This window comes from Megalopta genalis, chromosome 12 (assembly GCF_051020955.1).
Source record: "Megalopta genalis isolate 19385.01 chromosome 12, iyMegGena1_principal, whole genome shotgun sequence".
Taxonomy (NCBI): Eukaryota; Metazoa; Arthropoda; class Insecta; order Hymenoptera; family Halictidae; genus Megalopta; species Megalopta genalis.
The window spans coordinates 3908787-3927656 of record NC_135024.1 but is presented as its reverse complement, the minus strand read 5'-3'; the positions used below and the strand labels follow the sequence as shown (position 1 = coordinate 3927656).

Here is an 18870-nt window from a genome sequence, read left to right as displayed (position 1 = left end):
CGACGCGGGACATTCAAATTTTTCGTCATTTTTATTCTGTAAATCCTTTTCATCCGTTTAACATTACAATTTAATATTACAATTCTATTTGTTTCGTGTCTACTTTAAGTGTCATATACAATTGCGCCACGCATGGCAAATCGCTTCGCCATACGCATCTAAATGATTCACATTTCTTTTCTATCATTTGGTTTAACGAATATCAGAGTAACCATATATGCTTTCGAGTTTGAATTCCTTGTTGTTCGACGTTGATAATATTAAAAGAAAAAAAGAAAACATTATTATTGGTTTCTTTCGTTCGGGATTGTTACTCTTACGAATATACTTTAGTTTCGGCGTAGCGAAATACTAAGCGCGTTTGAACGTGTGCGGTCCTTAAAGATAAACGAAGAAAAACGTAAGTTGCTTTGCGAAAGGAAACTCGTAGAACGCTTATGATAATAACTATATGAACTGAGGATGTGACTAGAACATGTTATTACGACAAACTCTCACGGGAGTTCCAGGCATACCGAACATTGTCTCCGTCGAGCTCATCTGAGAATCCGATTTGACTAGCTTAGCTGTCCTTCTTTCAGTCGAATGGCAATATGAAATCGTAGACAAGGTGTCGCGATGAATTACGGACACAACAATTCGTACGGAGCTGTACGATTAAACGTTTTCTGCGATCGAGGAAGACGGACTTTTCTTCGCGTTGCTACAACGTCCGGTCGCTGTCTTCTTCCCGGCCAACTTGAATCGATGAGACACCGGCGAAACATCTCTTGGACTGCCGCTAATGTTATCAAAGTCCCAACTGGCGAAATGTTCTTCGAATAGCTCTTCCAGTCTTCTTGATAGCGTCTCGATCGTTTTCACTCGATCATGATCGTTCTGCGCACAAAATCATCATTTTGTTAAAATTGTACATTTTGTGTACGAATATTCACTCTTTACACAACTTTTGTTACAAGTAATAAATACAGTTTTGCAGCATATTGCTTTATAATATGTTAAAATTGGAGATTTATATTACATTGCAATATTAGGATATTACTGCCTTTATAACGATCACAACGAAATATACTGCTTTTTGTTAATCTATCCAATCGGCACTGTTTCGTGTTTTAACACAAAAAGCAGACGCACTGTTTATAATAAATAATAAATATATAAATGTTATAATTATAAACATTTTTACAGTAAAAATAAATACATATAAATAGGAGGTTCCTCAGGTCATTTGAAGTAACTTTATCCTTAGCGAGAATGAAATCCGCGGCTTCGTTTACGAGTTATTAACGAAAAACACTGACCAATAAAAGGGGAGATCAGCTGGCGCGAGACGGCCAAGCCAATGGGCGCACGTAGCTCAGTTCCGCTCGTTCGCTGCCCCGCCTCGCGCCAGCCGAGCTCGCTTCCCATTGGTCACTGTTTTTCGTTAATAACTCGTAAACAAAGCCGCGGATTGCATTTTCGCAAAGGAAAAAGTTACTTCAAATGATCCCAGGAACCTCCCATTTTCGGATTTCGAGACATTTTTGAGACACTCTGTAATATCGAGAATAAAACAACACGGTCACACTAAGGCTGAATTTAGACATACAAGTAGACGAACCTTGTGATACATTTTGGAATTGTAAACGATACGACGAAAGTCCCGGACCGCGTGTTCCACCTTGTGGTAAACGCGATTCTTCAGCTTGTATTCGACCGTTTCAAGAAACAACGGGCTCTTGATGACCTTGCAGTAGTCTTCGATCTACAACAGCATTTTACGATTACCATGCTGCGATTTCTACGGGTAAAATAATCTTGCGAAAAATTCTAACTGTGTACGTAGAGGACTGGCTGCCACCGCTGTCTCCGGAAGACGGGTACTTGAAGACTTCCGCCTCGTCCATTTGCCAGACCGTCCGATGTATCGTTTCCAGTTTGCTCAGCGCGAGAGGACTGAGACTTTGCTTCCTTTTCGAGCTGTACCACACGGACCAGCCTCGGTCGCTGGCCTTGCCGCCGTATTTTCCATCCAAAAACTCGATGCAACCGACGTACTCCTTCTTCTTCTCGTGCTTCGCCATAACCGCGGACTGCGGCAGACCGAGCGCGTTTTCCTTCGCCGCGTCGTTCCGCGAAATTTTTGACTTGCCGCTCGTCATTTCCTCCATCTGCGGCTCGTCGATCTCGTAGCATTTCGTCAGCTTCTTACCGGGACACTTGCGCGATCTGTTGTGCGCGAGATAATACGATTTCTCGGACTCTTTTCTCGGACACCTGCGGCCGGAAATCGGCGCGACGCCGCTGCTCGTCGTCGACGAGTTCGGGACACTCGATTTTCCTCTTTTGCCGAATTCTTTCTTCTCCGATTGCGACGCGGTTACAGGCGTCGAGCGTCGCACCGTTTCAGAGTACGTGGCCTTCCCGGCGATCACCTCTTCCGATGTCTTTTGATCGTTGCTCGAAGGGCTGCACGCGTCCTTCGCGGCGTTGTGGCTAATTTGCTGAAGGTTCTTAACAGTTATGGTCGTCGCGACGGTCGTTGCAGATGCGGTCAACGATAAAACGGGAACGGACTGTTCGTCGTCTTCTATCATCGAGCTGTTCGACGATTCGGAGCTGCGCGGATCGGCGCTGTTCTTTCGCCGTTTCTTGTTCACCATGCTAGCGTTGTTCAAAGTTCTGATTAACCACGAGTCCGTTTTAACGTTCATCTTACTGAAACCTGTTAACGGGCAGCTGCATAGAATATTGCGGGATTTAATACTGGAGGAACGGAACGGTGTCTTTTTTTTGAAAATGTATCGGCAAAATAAAACAATCGACTAACCCCTTCGCATGTACCAATATTTCCGTTCTTCTAGCACTAAAATATATCGATATTTCTTATCAACGACTAACATTCTATCTCGTGTTATTTTCTAGATGATACGTGACGCAATGCGAACGCTTTATTAGCCTATTTAGGAGGAATAACAGCAAGTGCTAATCGCTACAAAAAATACCCTGCTCGTTCCTAAAAAAGAATTAATTACCCCGACGTGTTTCAAACGAACGTGTGTTACCGTTTTTATTTTCGGACGATTGTAGAGCCTCGTTGATGCTTCTGTTTGGGGAGAAATGGCAGGTGGACCCGGAGTCGTCCTCGGACGCCTCGTAACTCGAAGCTCCGCTGCAGCCGTCGTTGTCATCCTTAATCGCTTTCGGGATATTTTCCTTCATTTTCTCTCGATTCTCTTCGGGTTCCGGCAGAGCGTCGACGTTGCCCCCATTTCCGATGCTTTCGTGCTCCCCGGTACGATCTCTGGGATCGGCTTCGTTCTCGTCGACATTCTCGTCTTCCTTAACGTTCAACGCTTCCAGCAGAATCTTCGCCGAGGCGCACGCCGCGTTCCAAGTGACGTCCTGCGGCAGAGCGTGGTTCATATTTTCGGATCGTTTCAAAATTCTAGGCGAATTCTCCAGGGAGAATGCAGGCGGCGGCACGATGGGGGTCGCTGGGAAGGGCAGCTTCACCGGCGCGTCGATAGAATTGCTGGCGTTGCTGGTGGCAGACGCAACGGTAGCTCGCGAGGCTGGCATCGACGACGCCTGAGCGGAAAAGACCTTATCCTTGCCGGCGTAATTGTTGCGATGGCTGTTGGCGCGACCACTCGCCGCGTTCCGGGACATATAGTTGTCCAAACGACGGGCCGATCTGCGCTGGTGTCTCTTCTTCGGGACGTTGTAACTTCCCGGCTTCATGTACACCCTGCCGTCCTCGGAGCTATCGTACTCCTCGGGACCTTGGACGCGAGCGTTGATCAGATTGTAAGCGTTCCAAGGCGCGCTCTGGATGCTCTGCATGTTCTGCAGCGTCTGGAACTGGCGGTTCGCGTCGATCTGCAGCTGCCTGATGCAGTTGCCCAGGTCTATCGTGTTCTTCGAGATGTCCTGGCGCGACGGCAGCCGAGGCACCACGTTCCCCGTCTTCGTTTCCCCGAGCTTCACGAAGGACACCTGTCTATTGTCGGAGTTCCTTATGCTCGCGAACCAGGCGGACAAGTTCGCGGTCATCTCCTCGGACGACTTCTCGGAGGTGCTCGGCTCTATCTGACTCAACAAGGTCATCTTGTCTTTCGGAACGGTAGCCAGCTCCAGCTGATTCGTCGACGACTTACCGACGTACACCAGGTCCACGTTGCTCTTCCTCGGTTGGGCCTGGTTGCAATTCATTGCGTTCTTGTCGGCGTACTCGACCGTGTACGACGGGAAAACGGAGTAGCCGTGATCGAAGCTCTCGGGCTCGTTGTTCGAGCTGAAGTACACCGATTCCAGGCTGATCGACGGATTCAGGAACGACGACGACGACTCCACTCTGGACAGACATTTCCTTGCGTAAGCGTTATCGTAACCCTCGTCCACCTGTTGCTGGACCCGAAACATCCCGTCGTGGTTCTCGCGTCGCGGCACCGTCGCGTTCTCCACGAGTTCCTGTTTCTTCTCCTTGTACGTCCACTGCTTCCCGTAGTCTTGGCTGCTCTCCGTGAGCACTTTGCTTCGCAGATGGTAAAACTCCGCGTTCAGGGATCGCGGCGCCGTGTCGATCTTCGCCGAGGACGTGCCAGCCCGCGATCGGAGCCTGCCGCTCGCCGGAATGCCGGACTCCGCGTGCCCTAGGAACATATCGAGCACGGATTTCGCGCTATCCATCGCCTCTAGGTTCTCGGTAACAGTCCACTTACTTCGCAGCTTCGACTCAGTCTGCGACGCCTGCTTCTCCTGCTTGTAGACCTCGAGATTCCGCAGGCATCCCGCAGACTGAGCGACGTTGAACGCGGCGTCCTGCTCGTTCTTCCTGAGAACTGCGGACTCCTGCCGCGCCGCGCTTCCGTTCACGGACGGGTCGAACAAGTCGCAGTTCATGTGAACGGACACGTCACCTGGAAAAAAGCTGCCCAACGATTTCCGCTCGGCGTCCGCCGCGTCGCCGGTCTCCCCGATCTTCACGAAACTCTGCACGATCCGGTTGAGCAGCTCGTGGGTGTGCTTCTCCCAGAGCTGGAAGCTCGAGATCAGCTCTTTGTCGTACTTCTCGTCGAGGCTCGGGTAGTGCTGCTTGTTCAAGTAGTTGTCGAGGATCAGCCAGCCGTTGCTGATGCGCAGCAAGGCGTTGATCAGGTCGCCGACGAACACCTGATTCCCGGCGAAGACCGGGAAGCAGGTCGACGACTTTGTGACCGCGGTCTTCGTCGCGGCGGAGAGATTCTTCAGCCAGCCGGACCTCGGGTTCGTCTTGCAGCTCGCGTTCAGGATGGCCTCGGCCTCCGAGCATCCCCAGTACACCGCCTTCCTGATCAATTCCGGGTACCGAGCGCCGTCCGCGCCTGGCCCGTCCGTCTGGATCGCCGTCGACGAGCCGCTGTTGTTGTAGCTGCCGCAGAAATCGGTGAACCAAGCGTTCTTGTTCGAGATCGTGTCCCCGGCGCCGCTGAACAGTGGCGCCGAGCTCGCCTTGCCGTTCTTCGGCTCCTCCTTGACGAGGTCGTTCGAGGACGTGTTGCACAGCGCCGACACCATTTTCTCGGCCTCGATGGTGAAATCGAAGCTGGCCGACGACTCGTCCGAATAATGGTCCTCCTTCGCTTTCGCGGGCACGCCGGCTTTCTCCAGCGAGCTCGCTTCTCTCGCGGCTTCCTGGCTCGTGTCATCGGTCCCGGATTTCGCGTCGAACAGACTGCTCGCCGAGGAGGCGATCGTTTGGAACGGCCACTCCCCGTAGCCTTCGGAGGCGATCGGCGCGATGCAGCAGCAAGCCGTGCTGCTCGGGGCCTTGCCCTTGCCGCGTTTCACGGCCGACACCTCGAGCGCGGACGGGGCAACGCTCTTGTCCCTTTGCGGGGCCCCGATCGCGACGCTCGCCGGCTGCTTCGGGAATATCTGCGCCGGTTGCACCGGCTGAACCGGCCCGGAGATTTGATTGCCGAAGCTGGCCGGCGCGTATGGGCTCAGATTCGAGAACTGAAACGTCGAGTGCGTGTTCACCGTCTGCAGGTTGTAGGTGTTCGTCGCCGAGATGTTGTAGTAGGGACCGTTGTGCAGCGGCTGCTCTTGTTGCTGTTGCTGCGCGGTTTGCTGGTCCTGCACCAGGCAATACGTCTGCAGCTCCGGCGGCTTGTAGTATGGTTGCGGCAGCAGGGCCAGGCCGGAGTTATTGTACTGATCTCCGGAATAGGAGCCGTGCGCGTACGTCGAGGCTACTAAAAACGAAGCGGTCGGCGCCGGAAGCGGAGCATTGTTCGCCGTTTGATCGAATAAGACCAAAGGCTTCGGGCTGTAGGACAACTGCTGCTGAATGTGTTGCTGCTGCTGCTGTTGCTGTTGCTGTTGTTGTTGTTGTTGTTGTTGCTGCTGCTGCTGACAGTATTGTTGATTTCGTACGAGCTTATTCTTCGGTGGCCATCTGCTTCCTTTGCCTATATTCGTGGAATGGTTTGTACGAGATTTGGTGAACATTCAAGGTACTGCGCAAGGAAAACGTGTTATTTGTGGGCACGTGTGAACGTGTACGATTCAGTTATACGTTATAGGAACAATATATCTAGTTTCTTGTTTTGTTTGTTATTCGTTTATATTGAAGATGAGGGAATATATGAAGCTATAGCACGGATTGAAGCTAGGTCTTGTGCATTTGCGAGCAAAAGATGGTTCTGTTAAGTTAAAATCATTGTTGTCTTCGGTACTAAAACAGTAACAAAGTTTTCTTGAATGTCAATCGATAGCAATTAGTTGAATTAAATATTATTTGTTAGTACCGTTATTAGTTGGTACCGTCATATAAAAATATTGAGTGAAGAAATTGAAGATCCCCATCGAAATAAAGTGGAAAATATGTTTAGTCTGTTTATTAAGGGCATCCTATATGATTAACATCTAATATTTTCGATTAATAGCAAATTATAATGCACCAAACTTAACTACAATCGGTAAATCTGATCACTACCCCTGGTATCAAATATTTGATCGAAACCGTGAACATGATTATCAAGATAATTAATTCGAGGATGCAATTCCGACGAAAAATAATACTCCATATACGCTAAATAAATATAATAGACCAGCTAGCGATGTTTAAACAAAATAATCACGTTTACCAAATATAAAATAATACACCGTCTAGCGTTAGAAACGAAGAAATTATTAAAAATATTAACTATCATATATTCGAATACTTTGAACGACGTAAATGACGATAACGATCGCTGAAACAATTGTCTCGTCACTTGGGTATGGTTACAGTCTCGTGTTGATCAATGTCTCTTAATCCCGTACTTAATAAAAAAAACACTCATTTTTTCTATTGCACTTTTTTTATGTATGACGAGTTTCATTAGTTTACCCGTTTTCATTGTCAAAGCTAAAAATATACAAATAATTGTGACAGCAGATGCTAGAGATATAATTGATTTTGGATCCCATAAACGTAGCAAATGTAGCAAAATGAAAAGATTTTCAAGAACTTGTGGAGAACGCGGGTTTACACCTTGCACGTGTATAGGAACAGGATTAGGTGGGCCAGCGTTACGTTGCGGTCCAGGGTAGACGCACGATGGATGTAAACCAGTCCCGCATGGTTGAAGGGTTAACATTGGATTAATGACGGGCCCATAATGAATTTGTTGCTGCTGCGGATGTAGAACGGAGGAGGACGGCGTGGACGTGGACGGAACTGACGGTTGCAATGGTGTTCGATTCGATCGTGCAGCTGTAGGGTGCATGATCCACCCTAACCCCGGCACGAAATTCCTCTTCTGGCCAGACGACGGTCTGTTTAATTATTCGAATTGCTTAGTCTCCGTTCATCGGTATCCCGGATTTACGCGACTATCCACCCGCGAACGTATAATTTCGATGGGGAATCGAACGGGGACCAACGGGCCATCGTTCAACCGAACCAATGAAACGAACGTAGTCACTGTGTCAGCTGTTAACTGACATGCTTCTAACCTAGCCTATGATTTTGTTCGTTGCAAATTGTTCGAATTTTACCTGATGTCCGAAACACTCTCTTGATCTTCCTGGCCGAAGCAGTTGCGTTCGAACAGCGGCTACTGCGCGAATTACATGGAACCGTCATCGAACGGAACGTTGCGCCCACGGCGAACTATGCGGGTTCATTTCAAGCTTGCAGAAACAAATACGCACGAACGAACGACGAAAAAAAGAAAGATGCGGATTAAACTGTCAACGTGCAAAACTTTCGAACAGAGTCGAGGGGGACCGGATATTCGCGAGCTTTTCTCCGAGTTGTAATTAGCTTCCAAGTTCCAACACCTCGCCCGGAGCTCCGACTCTGCTAATTAAATGTACATGTTATCGTATTAAACGCGCACCGTCTTTCGCATGCCACCGATTCAGATTTCTTACGAACAACGAAACGTATGTACATATTGGAAGCACAACGACGAGACACGGAATGGAAGAATTAAACGAATACCGCGAAGAAAAATGGCGGATCACTGACTGCTAACGAAACAACAAAATCATTTGCACGGAACAATGAAACGAGAGAAAAATTTGACGCACGGTTCAAGCAACTTCGACTCCGATATACCTGGTACCGGTATTATTATTAGTCGAGTCGAGAATAATACAGTAATTTCTCCCTAATTCGCGATCAGATCGAATAGTTGTTCGCAAATCGGTAACTATAAAAACGAGCCGCAAGGCTCGAATAATCGCTCGAATGTCGCAATCTGAGAGCGAATTAGGCAGAAATTACTGTATATGTTCTTTTTTCGACGAAATCGTGGAGCAATTGAAACGCAATGACGCTCGGTGAATGGTCGATCCGCGTTTTGGCGGCGCCGCGCCGTGTACAGTAATGTCTCTCTAATTGACGCCCAGATTGACCACAAAAATTGACAATTTGCGAAGAGGAGATACGATTATTCGAGCCTTGCGGTTTATTTTTATAGTTGTAAATTGTCCACAATGATAAAAATGAGCCGCAAGGCTCGAATAATCGTATCTCCTCTTCCCAAATTGTCAATTTTTGTGGACATTCTGAGCGTCAGTATGGGAGACATATAGTATATCTCCCTAATAGTGTAATATCTATCTCCCTGTATAGTAATATCTCCCTAACTGACGCTTAGATTGTGCAGAAAAATGGACAATTTGGGAACAGGATATACTATTATTCCGGCTTTGCACTATATTTTTAATAATCGTTGACAATCGGTAACTATAAAAACGAGTCGCAAGGCTCGAATTCGCAAGGCTCCTCTTCCCAAATTATCCATTTTTGTGGACAATCTGAGCGTCAGTAAGGGGGACAGTACTTCGCAAGGCTCCTCTTCCCAAATTATCCATTTTAGTGGACAATCTGAGCGACAGTAAGGGAGGCAGTACTTCGCAAGGCTCCTCTTCCCAAATTATCCATTTTAGTGGACAATCTGAGCGTCAGTAAGGGGGACAGTACTTCGCAAGGCTCCTCTTCCCAAATTATCCATTTTAGTGGACAATCTGAGCGTCAATTAGGGAGACATTATTATATTTCGCAACTTACGATCAGCTTGGTTCAAGGGAAACAATGAAGCCCCCTGGTCTCCGCAACGACAACTTTGATATATTTTCCTCGTTTCGCACAAAAAAACATATTGTACAGATGTTGTTCACGCGAATACAGTTTACAACAAGATATCATCAACAAGTTGCGCAATCGTTGCGTACGTATTTATCATTCTTAAGCTCTATGCAGAAAAATCGTCGAATGAACACAATGTGACACCGACGCCACACTTTCAGCACCTACAAGTTGAAAATTTCCGATAAAAGAGTTACATAGAGACGCGGCCGACGGATGATCGCCGGCGCGCATTTGCAAAAAGTACGAAAAAATGTGACTGTTCCTGAATTCCTGCACGGTTCGCCGTCGCGAAAACGGCGAGTCCCTGAACAATCTACTCGGCCCGTTTTCCCTAAACGAAGACGTCGAAACACGAACCGTGAACGCGTAATGGACTAGCGACGATGCACGAACGAACATCTCTCGGTATAAACGACAAAATTTCGCTTTTCATTTTGCCTTTCTTTTTCACGCGCGCTCGCGCGTTTGTACGATTTCCTCTTGGCGCAGCACGCAGCTTTGTAACCACTTTTTCATCGCCATTGTTTCGCGCGTATGTGTTTCGATTGTTCCCTTAACGATTCGAATCTCGTGTTCGCGAAAGAGTAAAATTTTGTTTAGTCCCGTTAGTGCGCGAACCAGGAACAGCGTGCACGGTTTTCTCTAAAGCTACGATAATCGTTAACCAACGGACAGGAGGAGGCTGCAAGAGCCCGGCTCTCTAGAGTTACGTCGAATAAAACGCCGGCTCCGTTCGTGGATCCTCCGTTCCCTCGATTGCTTCGAGATCGCTAGCGTGGTTCGATTGTCGGAATGTAAACGGAAAGAAAAGATTCTCTATAGTTTAGATGCGGATTAGTTTTGCACTTCGAAAGTGGCCTTCCCTCGTCTTCGCGATCCTCTCTTTATCTGCGAGGCGAGAGATCAAGGGTACGACGAGCGTCGATATCATCTCTCTCTCTCTCTCTCTCTCTCTCTCTTTGGTATCCGTCGATCTGTCTGCCAGTCCGTTCCCTTCTTGTTTCTCGAGTATGCAAGGTTCGAAGCTGTCTGCTGGTGTACTAACGATCTCGAACGTATCTCTTTCGTCGATTGTTCGGGAGCATGGTAAACTTCTCTTAGGTTTAGTTACGGATGAATGCTAGCAGAACGCTGCCCAGAACACAAAGTAGGATCAGCGACTTCGCCGGCGGGACGACCGGCGTGGCAGCGTTGCAGTAGTCTGTCAAACATGAGCAAACCTCCTGGCGGCCGCCGAAGCCGCTGCGCTGGTAGCACTTCCCTTTGTAGCTGGTCTCGACCCATCCGCAGCTCCTTATTACACGAGTGTCAGCTGGAACTGTTTAGAAACACGTGTAATCGCCGTTCACCCCGCCGCGCCGCCTGACACGATCATCTTTATCAAACGGCATCAACGCGTTAGCTAACCGCAATTTCTGCTCGACCTTCTGCATCCGACGTTCCGACTAGTCTGTTAAAAGAGGAAACGGCGAACACGCCTTCAATTGCGTGTGTTGTCCTATCCGGTTCAGCAGGCTCGAATTAGTTTATCGTTCGTTTTCGCTGGATTTTTTACGCGTTATCGTGGGACATTTTTGTTAGACCGACCTCGAAATATCGCGATACAGTAAATTCTCCCTAATTGACGCTCAGCTTGGAAACAAAAATAGACAATTTCTGAAGGGGAGATGCGATTATTCGGGCCTCGTGGCATATTTTTATAATTGCCGATTATCAACAATTATAAAAACGAGCTGCAAGGCTCGAATAATCGTATCTTCTCTTTCTAAAGTGTTCATTTTTGTTTCCAAGCTGAGCGGTGGGACTATTCGAGTCCCACCCTGTAACAACAAATTGAATTGAATTGTATTATTTCGTTATGTTTTTATATTATGCGATTTCTTTGTTAATAAAAATATAACAATTTTGTTGAATTTTGAAACGCAATTTCTGTGCAACCGTTGGTCTACTTTGTTATCTAAAATCCTGTGTCCTAAAGAGTTAACGGAACCATTTTCCTCTGATTGGAACATTAAACTCCATTTTCTTCCACGGTTTTCAAGTGGAATTACACGAAATTAACGGCCACGACGACGCTCGGAAACAGCGGCTGCTCCGTTCCAGAAGTATTAACTATTTTCGCGAAGAAATTTCAACCTTCTTTACGACGATACAAGCGACAGCGTTTCCTTCATGTATTCATTTTCGCAACAAGAAAATTTCGAGTTTGGTATTTTTATCTCGCCGCGCAGTTCTGCCTGCTAATAACTGGACCAAGGATTTTATACGAGCCATCGATGACCCGCACGGCACGAATGAAATGCCGTACAAATCTAGCACGGTACCCAACGTGTTAATGCAAAGTGCTTATAAACCATCGAGCAAGATGGTTTGTCGTCTTTATTATAGCTGTCGCAATATTCAATGCTTTAAATATTGCTGTTCAAAGAAATTACTTAAAAAAATATACAATGTATACATATAAATAAATAAAAATAAATATACATACATGTAAATAAATATAAATACATATAAATAAATATATATATACATATAAATAAATATAAATAAATATAATAAATACGATCTGATCAGTGTGTACTATTTTTTAAGTAATTTCTTCGAACAGCAATATCTAAAGCATTGAATATTGCGATAGATATAATATAATGACGGACAACAATCTTTGATAATCAGCAAAAACCTGAGATAACGCCCGCACAACTATAATATTGTTTTCGAGTATGGCAAAGGCGTCAACTATTTTTAAAAAATTCTCAACAACTGCCGACTTTTTAAACGATACATCCTACGCAACGAATCAATTCATTATTTATTTACGCGTCTAAACTAATTTCCTTTTCTATTGAAACACGAATTGGCCGCAATCTCGCGTTAGTGTAACACGATAAGTTGCACTAACGGTTAAATTGCGGCAGATAAATCAGGCAACTTGTAGCTTAAGATGCATTGTGTTAATCACGCCGTTGTAACGTGCTCGGTAGTATGTGGTTGCTTTCTATAGAATAATGAGGAAGCTGAATTAATCTGGGTTAATGTTGATAACTCTCCTTTAGCCAGATTGCGACGCGAACATTCGCTTGCTGTATTAACCAAAAGTTTCCGATCTCCGTTGAATTCGTCATTATTTTACAGATCGTTATGCGTCTACGGATCGTTATACATTTACAGATTACATATTACGGAACGATGTATCGTTTTAGATCGATTATTATTGTGCTCGCTGTTTCCTTGGTCGAACGAAATCGGTCGAACACGACGAATTATAAGAGAAATCGAAGACGTCGCGGCGACGTCTCGCACACACGTGTATACCGTTACATAAAAGATAATCGTGTAACACGTCTAATATCACAACAATGAAATAATTTGCGTATATTACTTACGTCCATTAACGCTAAACTCGATGACTTGCGTAATCTTTCGGCACATCGTGTATTTCGCGCCGTTCTTCAGTTCGGAGCAATCTCTTTTAAGGGCATCCGGCGGCGTTTCGTCGGAACATCGGCTGTCGTTGTGACTGTTACACAAGTAACATTGAATGGCGTGGATACCTGTAGCATTACAGACATTCGAAAAAAGGTCAGTCGATGTGCGAGTAGCCTGTACACGAATGTATCCCATAAAAATCATCTTTCGATGCAAATTTTCTATCAATATTAATACGTTCAGTGCCGCGTGAGTACACTAATTTTGAACTAGGTTTTTGAAATTGATTTTCATTGTAACACATTCAACGAATTGAATGTTACTAGGATTTGTAGAATACAAAATAGCTGAAGTAATATTTCCCGTGGAAAATTTCGGCTTCCCAGTTTCGATTTCATTAATTAAACGACCGTGATATCGCGTGAATTTTTCGAGTCGATATTCGGCACTTAACGTGTTCAAAATAAAATCGATTAATCCGTGCAATAAATATAATGACTAGACTGCGGATTTCTACACGAAATAAGAATTGTCTACCTTAAATGCAGTAAATTGGAATAATATAAGAAGTTGATTTAATAAATCTAATAATATTAATAAATTTAGATGGTTCAAAATAAAGTAACGGTCATTCGAAATTTCTTCAATGTTTCGAATGTTTTATCTCTTATCCATTATTATCGTGAGTACGAAACTCACGGTTCGATAATCACGTTTCGAATGCTGGACTCGGTGAAACATTTGCGTACGGAATATTTATAATCGTGTCTCGCGACATTATTAATTAAACATTATTAATTCGTACAATAACGTAATCGCGACGTGAGAACCTAAGCGCGAAGATATTTCTAAGCTCCGAGATCGTGAAAACATTTGTGCACTGTGCCAAATGCATCGTCGCGTGTCGAATCGAGCGTTGTGCATCGAATATGCGGTAAATTCTCCCGAATTTCACCTTCACCTTTTAAACAAGAATGAACAATTTGGAAAGAGCAGATACGGTTACTCGAGCCTGGCGTCTCATTTTTCCCAGTCGCCGATTGTCAACAATTACGAAAACTAGGTGCAAGGCTGATCGCATCTCCTCTTCCCAAATTGTCCATTTTTTTGTACAAGCCGAACGAAAATTCGGGAGAATTTACTGCATTTGGTTGCGTCAAGTTTGATAAACTCGTGAACGGGCCGCGATGCTCGAGCTTCCGTGGATCGGTCATCATCAACAAATTGTACACAAGACGCAGTTTCAATTTCGTAATAACGTGAAGCACAAGGTTCCGACCTTTATCGCGCGGCCGATAAGAGGGGTCAGCGGAGATAATACGACCGGCAAATGATTTCTGTCAAGGGATTCAGCATACTGTACGTGTTTTAATCTCCTCGGTACGGTAGCCGACAGCCATCAACTATCATCAACTGCTGACGACCATAGTCGACGATGGCACTGAAGGGGTTAAACGTCGACATGCGTGTGCACACCAACAGATTTATGTAGGTCATCGTATCGCAGCCACGAATCGTTGGACACCGAGCATCGGACACGTTCACGACGAGAATGATTCAAGGTGCTTGTTTTCTCAGCCGTCAATCATTTTTCCCGGTCGATTTTCTCGAAGCAAGCTTCGTCGTCCTTGCAACCAATATAAAAAAAAAAATCGAGATGCAGCTACCTGCCCCGGAAAGACGCAACGACAATAATTCAGCCTCTCCCGTCGACGTACTCTAATCTCGTTTGTGTTGTCATTCGTAGTTTCGGATGCATAGCGACACGAATCCTTGAGCAATCGAGACGACGCGCCGTAATCTTGCCGCATACTTGTCTATAATGGGATGGAATCGTCACGATTGTAAGATTAACCGCGAGGATTAGATTATAACAGAGTACAAATATGGCGCGGGCAGAAATATATATGTATTGACGATCGCTGGGAATGCTGTCATTGGGTCTATACCATAACCAGTATGTACAGTAATGTCTCCCTAATCGACGCTCAGATTATTCGAGCTTTGCAACTCGTTTTGATAGTTACCAATTTGTCAACAATTATAAGAACGAGCTGCAAGACTCGAATAATCGTATCTACTCTTCGCAAATTGTCCATTTTTTTGTGGACAATCCGAGCGTCAATTGGGGAGACATTGCTGTAATATCGTCCGAATTCGTGCAACGCGAATAAAATATAGAGCCGTGAAATTAGCATACGAGATAATAAATATTTATTGCTATACTTTTTCATTTCAGTGAATACTCAACGAGCCGAGTTCGCTTTTATTTTACGGGGAAGTTGACGCGTATGGGTAAACGGATTTCGCACGAATCTGCGCGCTCTTTTGCGCATAGTGCGTCGTCATTGATCTCTCACCGACGTTTGCACCGATGCATTCGGCCAGCATGCTAAATATACCCTCTATTTTCTTCAACGAGTACGCGCATTGAAACGTTTACCAACTCACTCGCATGATTTATTGTTATCCGTTAATGTTGCAGGTACGGTAATGTCTCTCTAATTGACGCTCAGATTGTCCACAAAAAATGGACAATTTACGGAGAAGAGAGACGATTATTCGATCCTTGCGATTCATTTTTATAGTCACGAATTATCAACAACTATAAAAAACGAGCTGCAAGGCTCGAATAATGGTATCTCCTCTTCCTAAATTGTCCATTTTTGTGGACAATCCGAGCGTCAGTTAGGGAGACATTACTGTACACGTTAGCGTCGAACAAATCGCGCAACGGTAATACTATACCCAAACACTGGACGCTCCCAGAGACTGACAAAGTAACGTGATACATTTTGTGCAGAACGCTGTCGCGTCCTTTACAAATGTAATGTTTACATGATCGATGATGTGTACGTTGGAAATCGACGCCACGACCGTATCTGGTCCGGCGGCTCGCGATTTGCAAAAACCGATGAAAAAGTATCTGTACACGAAACAACGACAGAATCTGTTACGATCCTTTTGTAACGTCGTTACAAATGGAATCATATTGCACGTCGATTCGGTTGTGCAACCTCGATGGAACGGGAGAATATTTAATCGCTGGGGTTGCATGGCAACGACGCTCGTCGCCATAACATCGTTGTCTAAATTCAATTTAATCGCCGGACCAAATCTCTGTGCATGTGTGTGTTCGTGCTTTTCCCTCTTTCCCCTTCCTTTTTTTATTGCTCCAGTAGTCTTGACGATTTTTCCGTTAGCAAACAACAAGAGTGCAATCGGATACAACGACGTCTCGAAGGACACGTAAAAAGAAACGCCAAGCATGAGATTCGACCGGACGTTTGAATCCTGCGAGAAGCCTCCTGCGTAGTTGATTCTATTATACGAAGTTATACGACTTTATTTTGAAAGTCAAAACGAATGTCTCCCTAATTGACGCACAGATTGTGCACAAAAATGGACAATTTAGGAAGAGGAGATACTATTATTCGAGCCTTGCAGTTCGTTTTTATAGTTGTTGACAATCGATAACCATAAAAAACGAGCCACGAGGCTCGAACAATCGTATCTCCCCTTCCAAAATTGTCCATTTTTGTGGACAATCTGAGCGTCAATTAGAGAAACATTACTGTATAGGCTGCAATTTCGACCGTAGTTGTCTAAACAGAAGTCGTTCTAAAGAACTCGAATCTGTTCCGGGAAAGTAGTCAGATAACGAAATAAGAAAAGCATAAAATAACAAGTGACGTATAGCAGTCGGCTGCAACTGAACATTTGAATGCTACAAAAGACAGTGGACTCTATTGTACGTAGCAGGCGGAACAACAAAATGGAAGAAAATATCAATGAGAAATGAGAAATTCGAGCAATGAAAAATAGCCTAAAGAATCTCGATTCAATTTTGCGAAGTGAATGATAGAATAAGCTAGAAAAATTCTATTGTACGTGGCAGGCGGAATAATAAAATAGAAAAAAATGTCAATGAGAAATGAGAAATTCAAGCGATGCAATGAAAAATAGCCTAAATTATCTCGATTCGATTTTGCGAAATAGACGACAAAATAAACTAGAAAAATAGTACGAAATAGATATAAATGATCCGAGCACTTGGAAGCTATAAAAGACAGTGGATTCTATCACGGAAATAAAACAAAAATTAATAATATAAAATTGAAAACAGTCGAGCGACATAAGCAGCCTCAACTCAAACGCTGCGCATAGGCAGCCGAAAAGAAGTCTGTTTTAGGGTGTTTCGCGTGGAAACTGCGGGAACTTCGAGGGAAGAGGGAGTAAACAGAGTGGCACTTGCACAAAAAAAAACAAAAAGGAACGAAAAGCAGCGACGTATTAGGACCGGCTACTACGATCGATCTAAAAAAAGGGTCGGCCAAAGAGATCGGTTCGCGGATGTTAGGGCTTACCGCGTATAAAATGCGTGAAAGGGGAGAGAGCGTTGGGTGGGAACGGGCGACGCTAAGGAATAATTTACGAATCTAAGCGTCACGGGTGGCGATTGAAGCGGGAATCTAGGTCTACCAGGGACAGGGGGGTAGATCGATAGCGAGCGGTCTCGTAAACCCGCCCCGATCGTTGAACCAGAGGGGTAGCTAGACAACAACGCCTGTGGGACACGCTTACCATAAAAATTGAGAATGAACAGGAGGCAAACTGCGAAGACGTGTGCGCGGCTCATGTTGGCAATCGGTAATATCCTTGCAGGGCAATCTCGGTATCCTTCAACGAGCAGAGAGACGGCGGGGTCCTCCTCGCGGTCACCGGTGGTAGATTGCACGCGACCGGGCGGCGCTCAGGGTGCTCGTGAGAACCCGGAGGGAGAGAAAGAGAGAAAAAGCGGCCGGATCAAGGATCGCCGTAGTCAACCATTCGGCCCCGAGAGCTGCTGAAGCACTGTTCAAGCTGTTGGCCGCTCGATGCGATTGCAGCGCAAGCCCGCAACTAAGGCAACGATGCTCGCCGGCCCGAGAGAACCACGGATACGTGATTGCGCGCGAGAGGAACAGCTCGCGGGCAAACCGAGCGAAGCGACCAGACGGGACCGATCGAATAACAGATTCGTCAACAGATCACTCGGGCCTCGAACGATTCTGATCGGAGGTATCACTGATCTTACAGGTGTCCCGGATCCTCCGCGAATCGCGATTCTGGCAGCCGCGTTCCCAACCGTCGACAGATATCTCCTGGGTACCCACCGCACGCCGGAATCAATATTTTTGATAAGCGGTAGGAGGGATGCTGCTGTCCCGGATTGGTTATCGCGGCATTACCGCGCGGTAGATCGTTTTTATTGCGTTTACGAGATTAGTATATTCGGCCAACGCAATCGCCCCCCTGCGGGGAGGGGGGATAATGGTATGACGCGCTGGCCAGAACAACTTGTCCTGTGTTCTTAATCCCTTGACATACTATCTTTTTTCACAGTTACTGCGATTAGAAATTTTTCGATTGCAATAGTTTCTTAGGCGGGAGAGAAAATTAGAATTTTATTCCAATTTTAAAGGACAGAGAATAACATCTACGTTGAATTAGGATTTTTGCAAAAATTTATTTAAACGTTGTCCAGTAAACTAGTTGTTCTAACACCTTAAACAAATTCAAATCATTTGAAAGAATTAAAAAAAGAATATTTCGTTTTAAATGGTGTTTGAACACTTTCGTGAACGACTGGTACCACCATGTTGATCACAGTTCTCACAAAAATTTCCGCAATTCCACTGTGGAGAGAAGTATAGTTCGCGCTACAGTCTACAGGACAACATGTCGTCGCGAATTGTCTCTGCACAGATTGGCTCTGTCTCTGTTTTGCGGCGGAAGAATAACACGAATCTTAACTTGTTGGTGACAATACAACGTAAGCAAGGGAG

The 18870-nt window shown here is 45.5% G+C and overlaps 2 protein-coding genes across 2 annotated transcripts; both read right to left on the bottom strand.

The window, feature by feature from the left end:
- Nucleotides 1-12: 12 nt before the first annotated feature.
- On the bottom strand, nucleotides 13-9426 carry LOC117229021 (uncharacterized). Its single transcript, XM_033485169.2, has 6 exons — nucleotides 8011-9426; nucleotides 7505-7788; nucleotides 3048-6437; nucleotides 1818-2707; nucleotides 1604-1747; nucleotides 13-879 (listed from the first exon to the last, which is right to left on the bottom strand). Exons 2-6 carry the CDS (start codon nucleotides 7737-7739, stop codon nucleotides 658-660), a joined length of 4881 nt encoding a protein of 1626 aa, XP_033341060.2. The 5' UTR covers nucleotides 7740-7788; nucleotides 8011-9426; the 3' UTR covers nucleotides 13-657.
- A 144-nt stretch (nucleotides 9427-9570) lies between these two features.
- Nucleotides 9571-18160, bottom strand: LOC117228845 (UPAR/Ly6 domain-containing protein crok). Its single transcript, XM_033484857.2, has 3 exons — nucleotides 17627-18160; nucleotides 13000-13167; nucleotides 9571-10931 (listed from the first exon to the last, which is right to left on the bottom strand). The coding sequence occupies exons 1-3, from the start codon at nucleotides 17679-17681 to the stop codon at nucleotides 10717-10719; spliced, it is 438 nt and encodes a 145-aa protein (XP_033340748.1). The 5' UTR covers nucleotides 17682-18160; the 3' UTR covers nucleotides 9571-10716.
- Nucleotides 18161-18870: the final 710 nt, after the last annotated feature.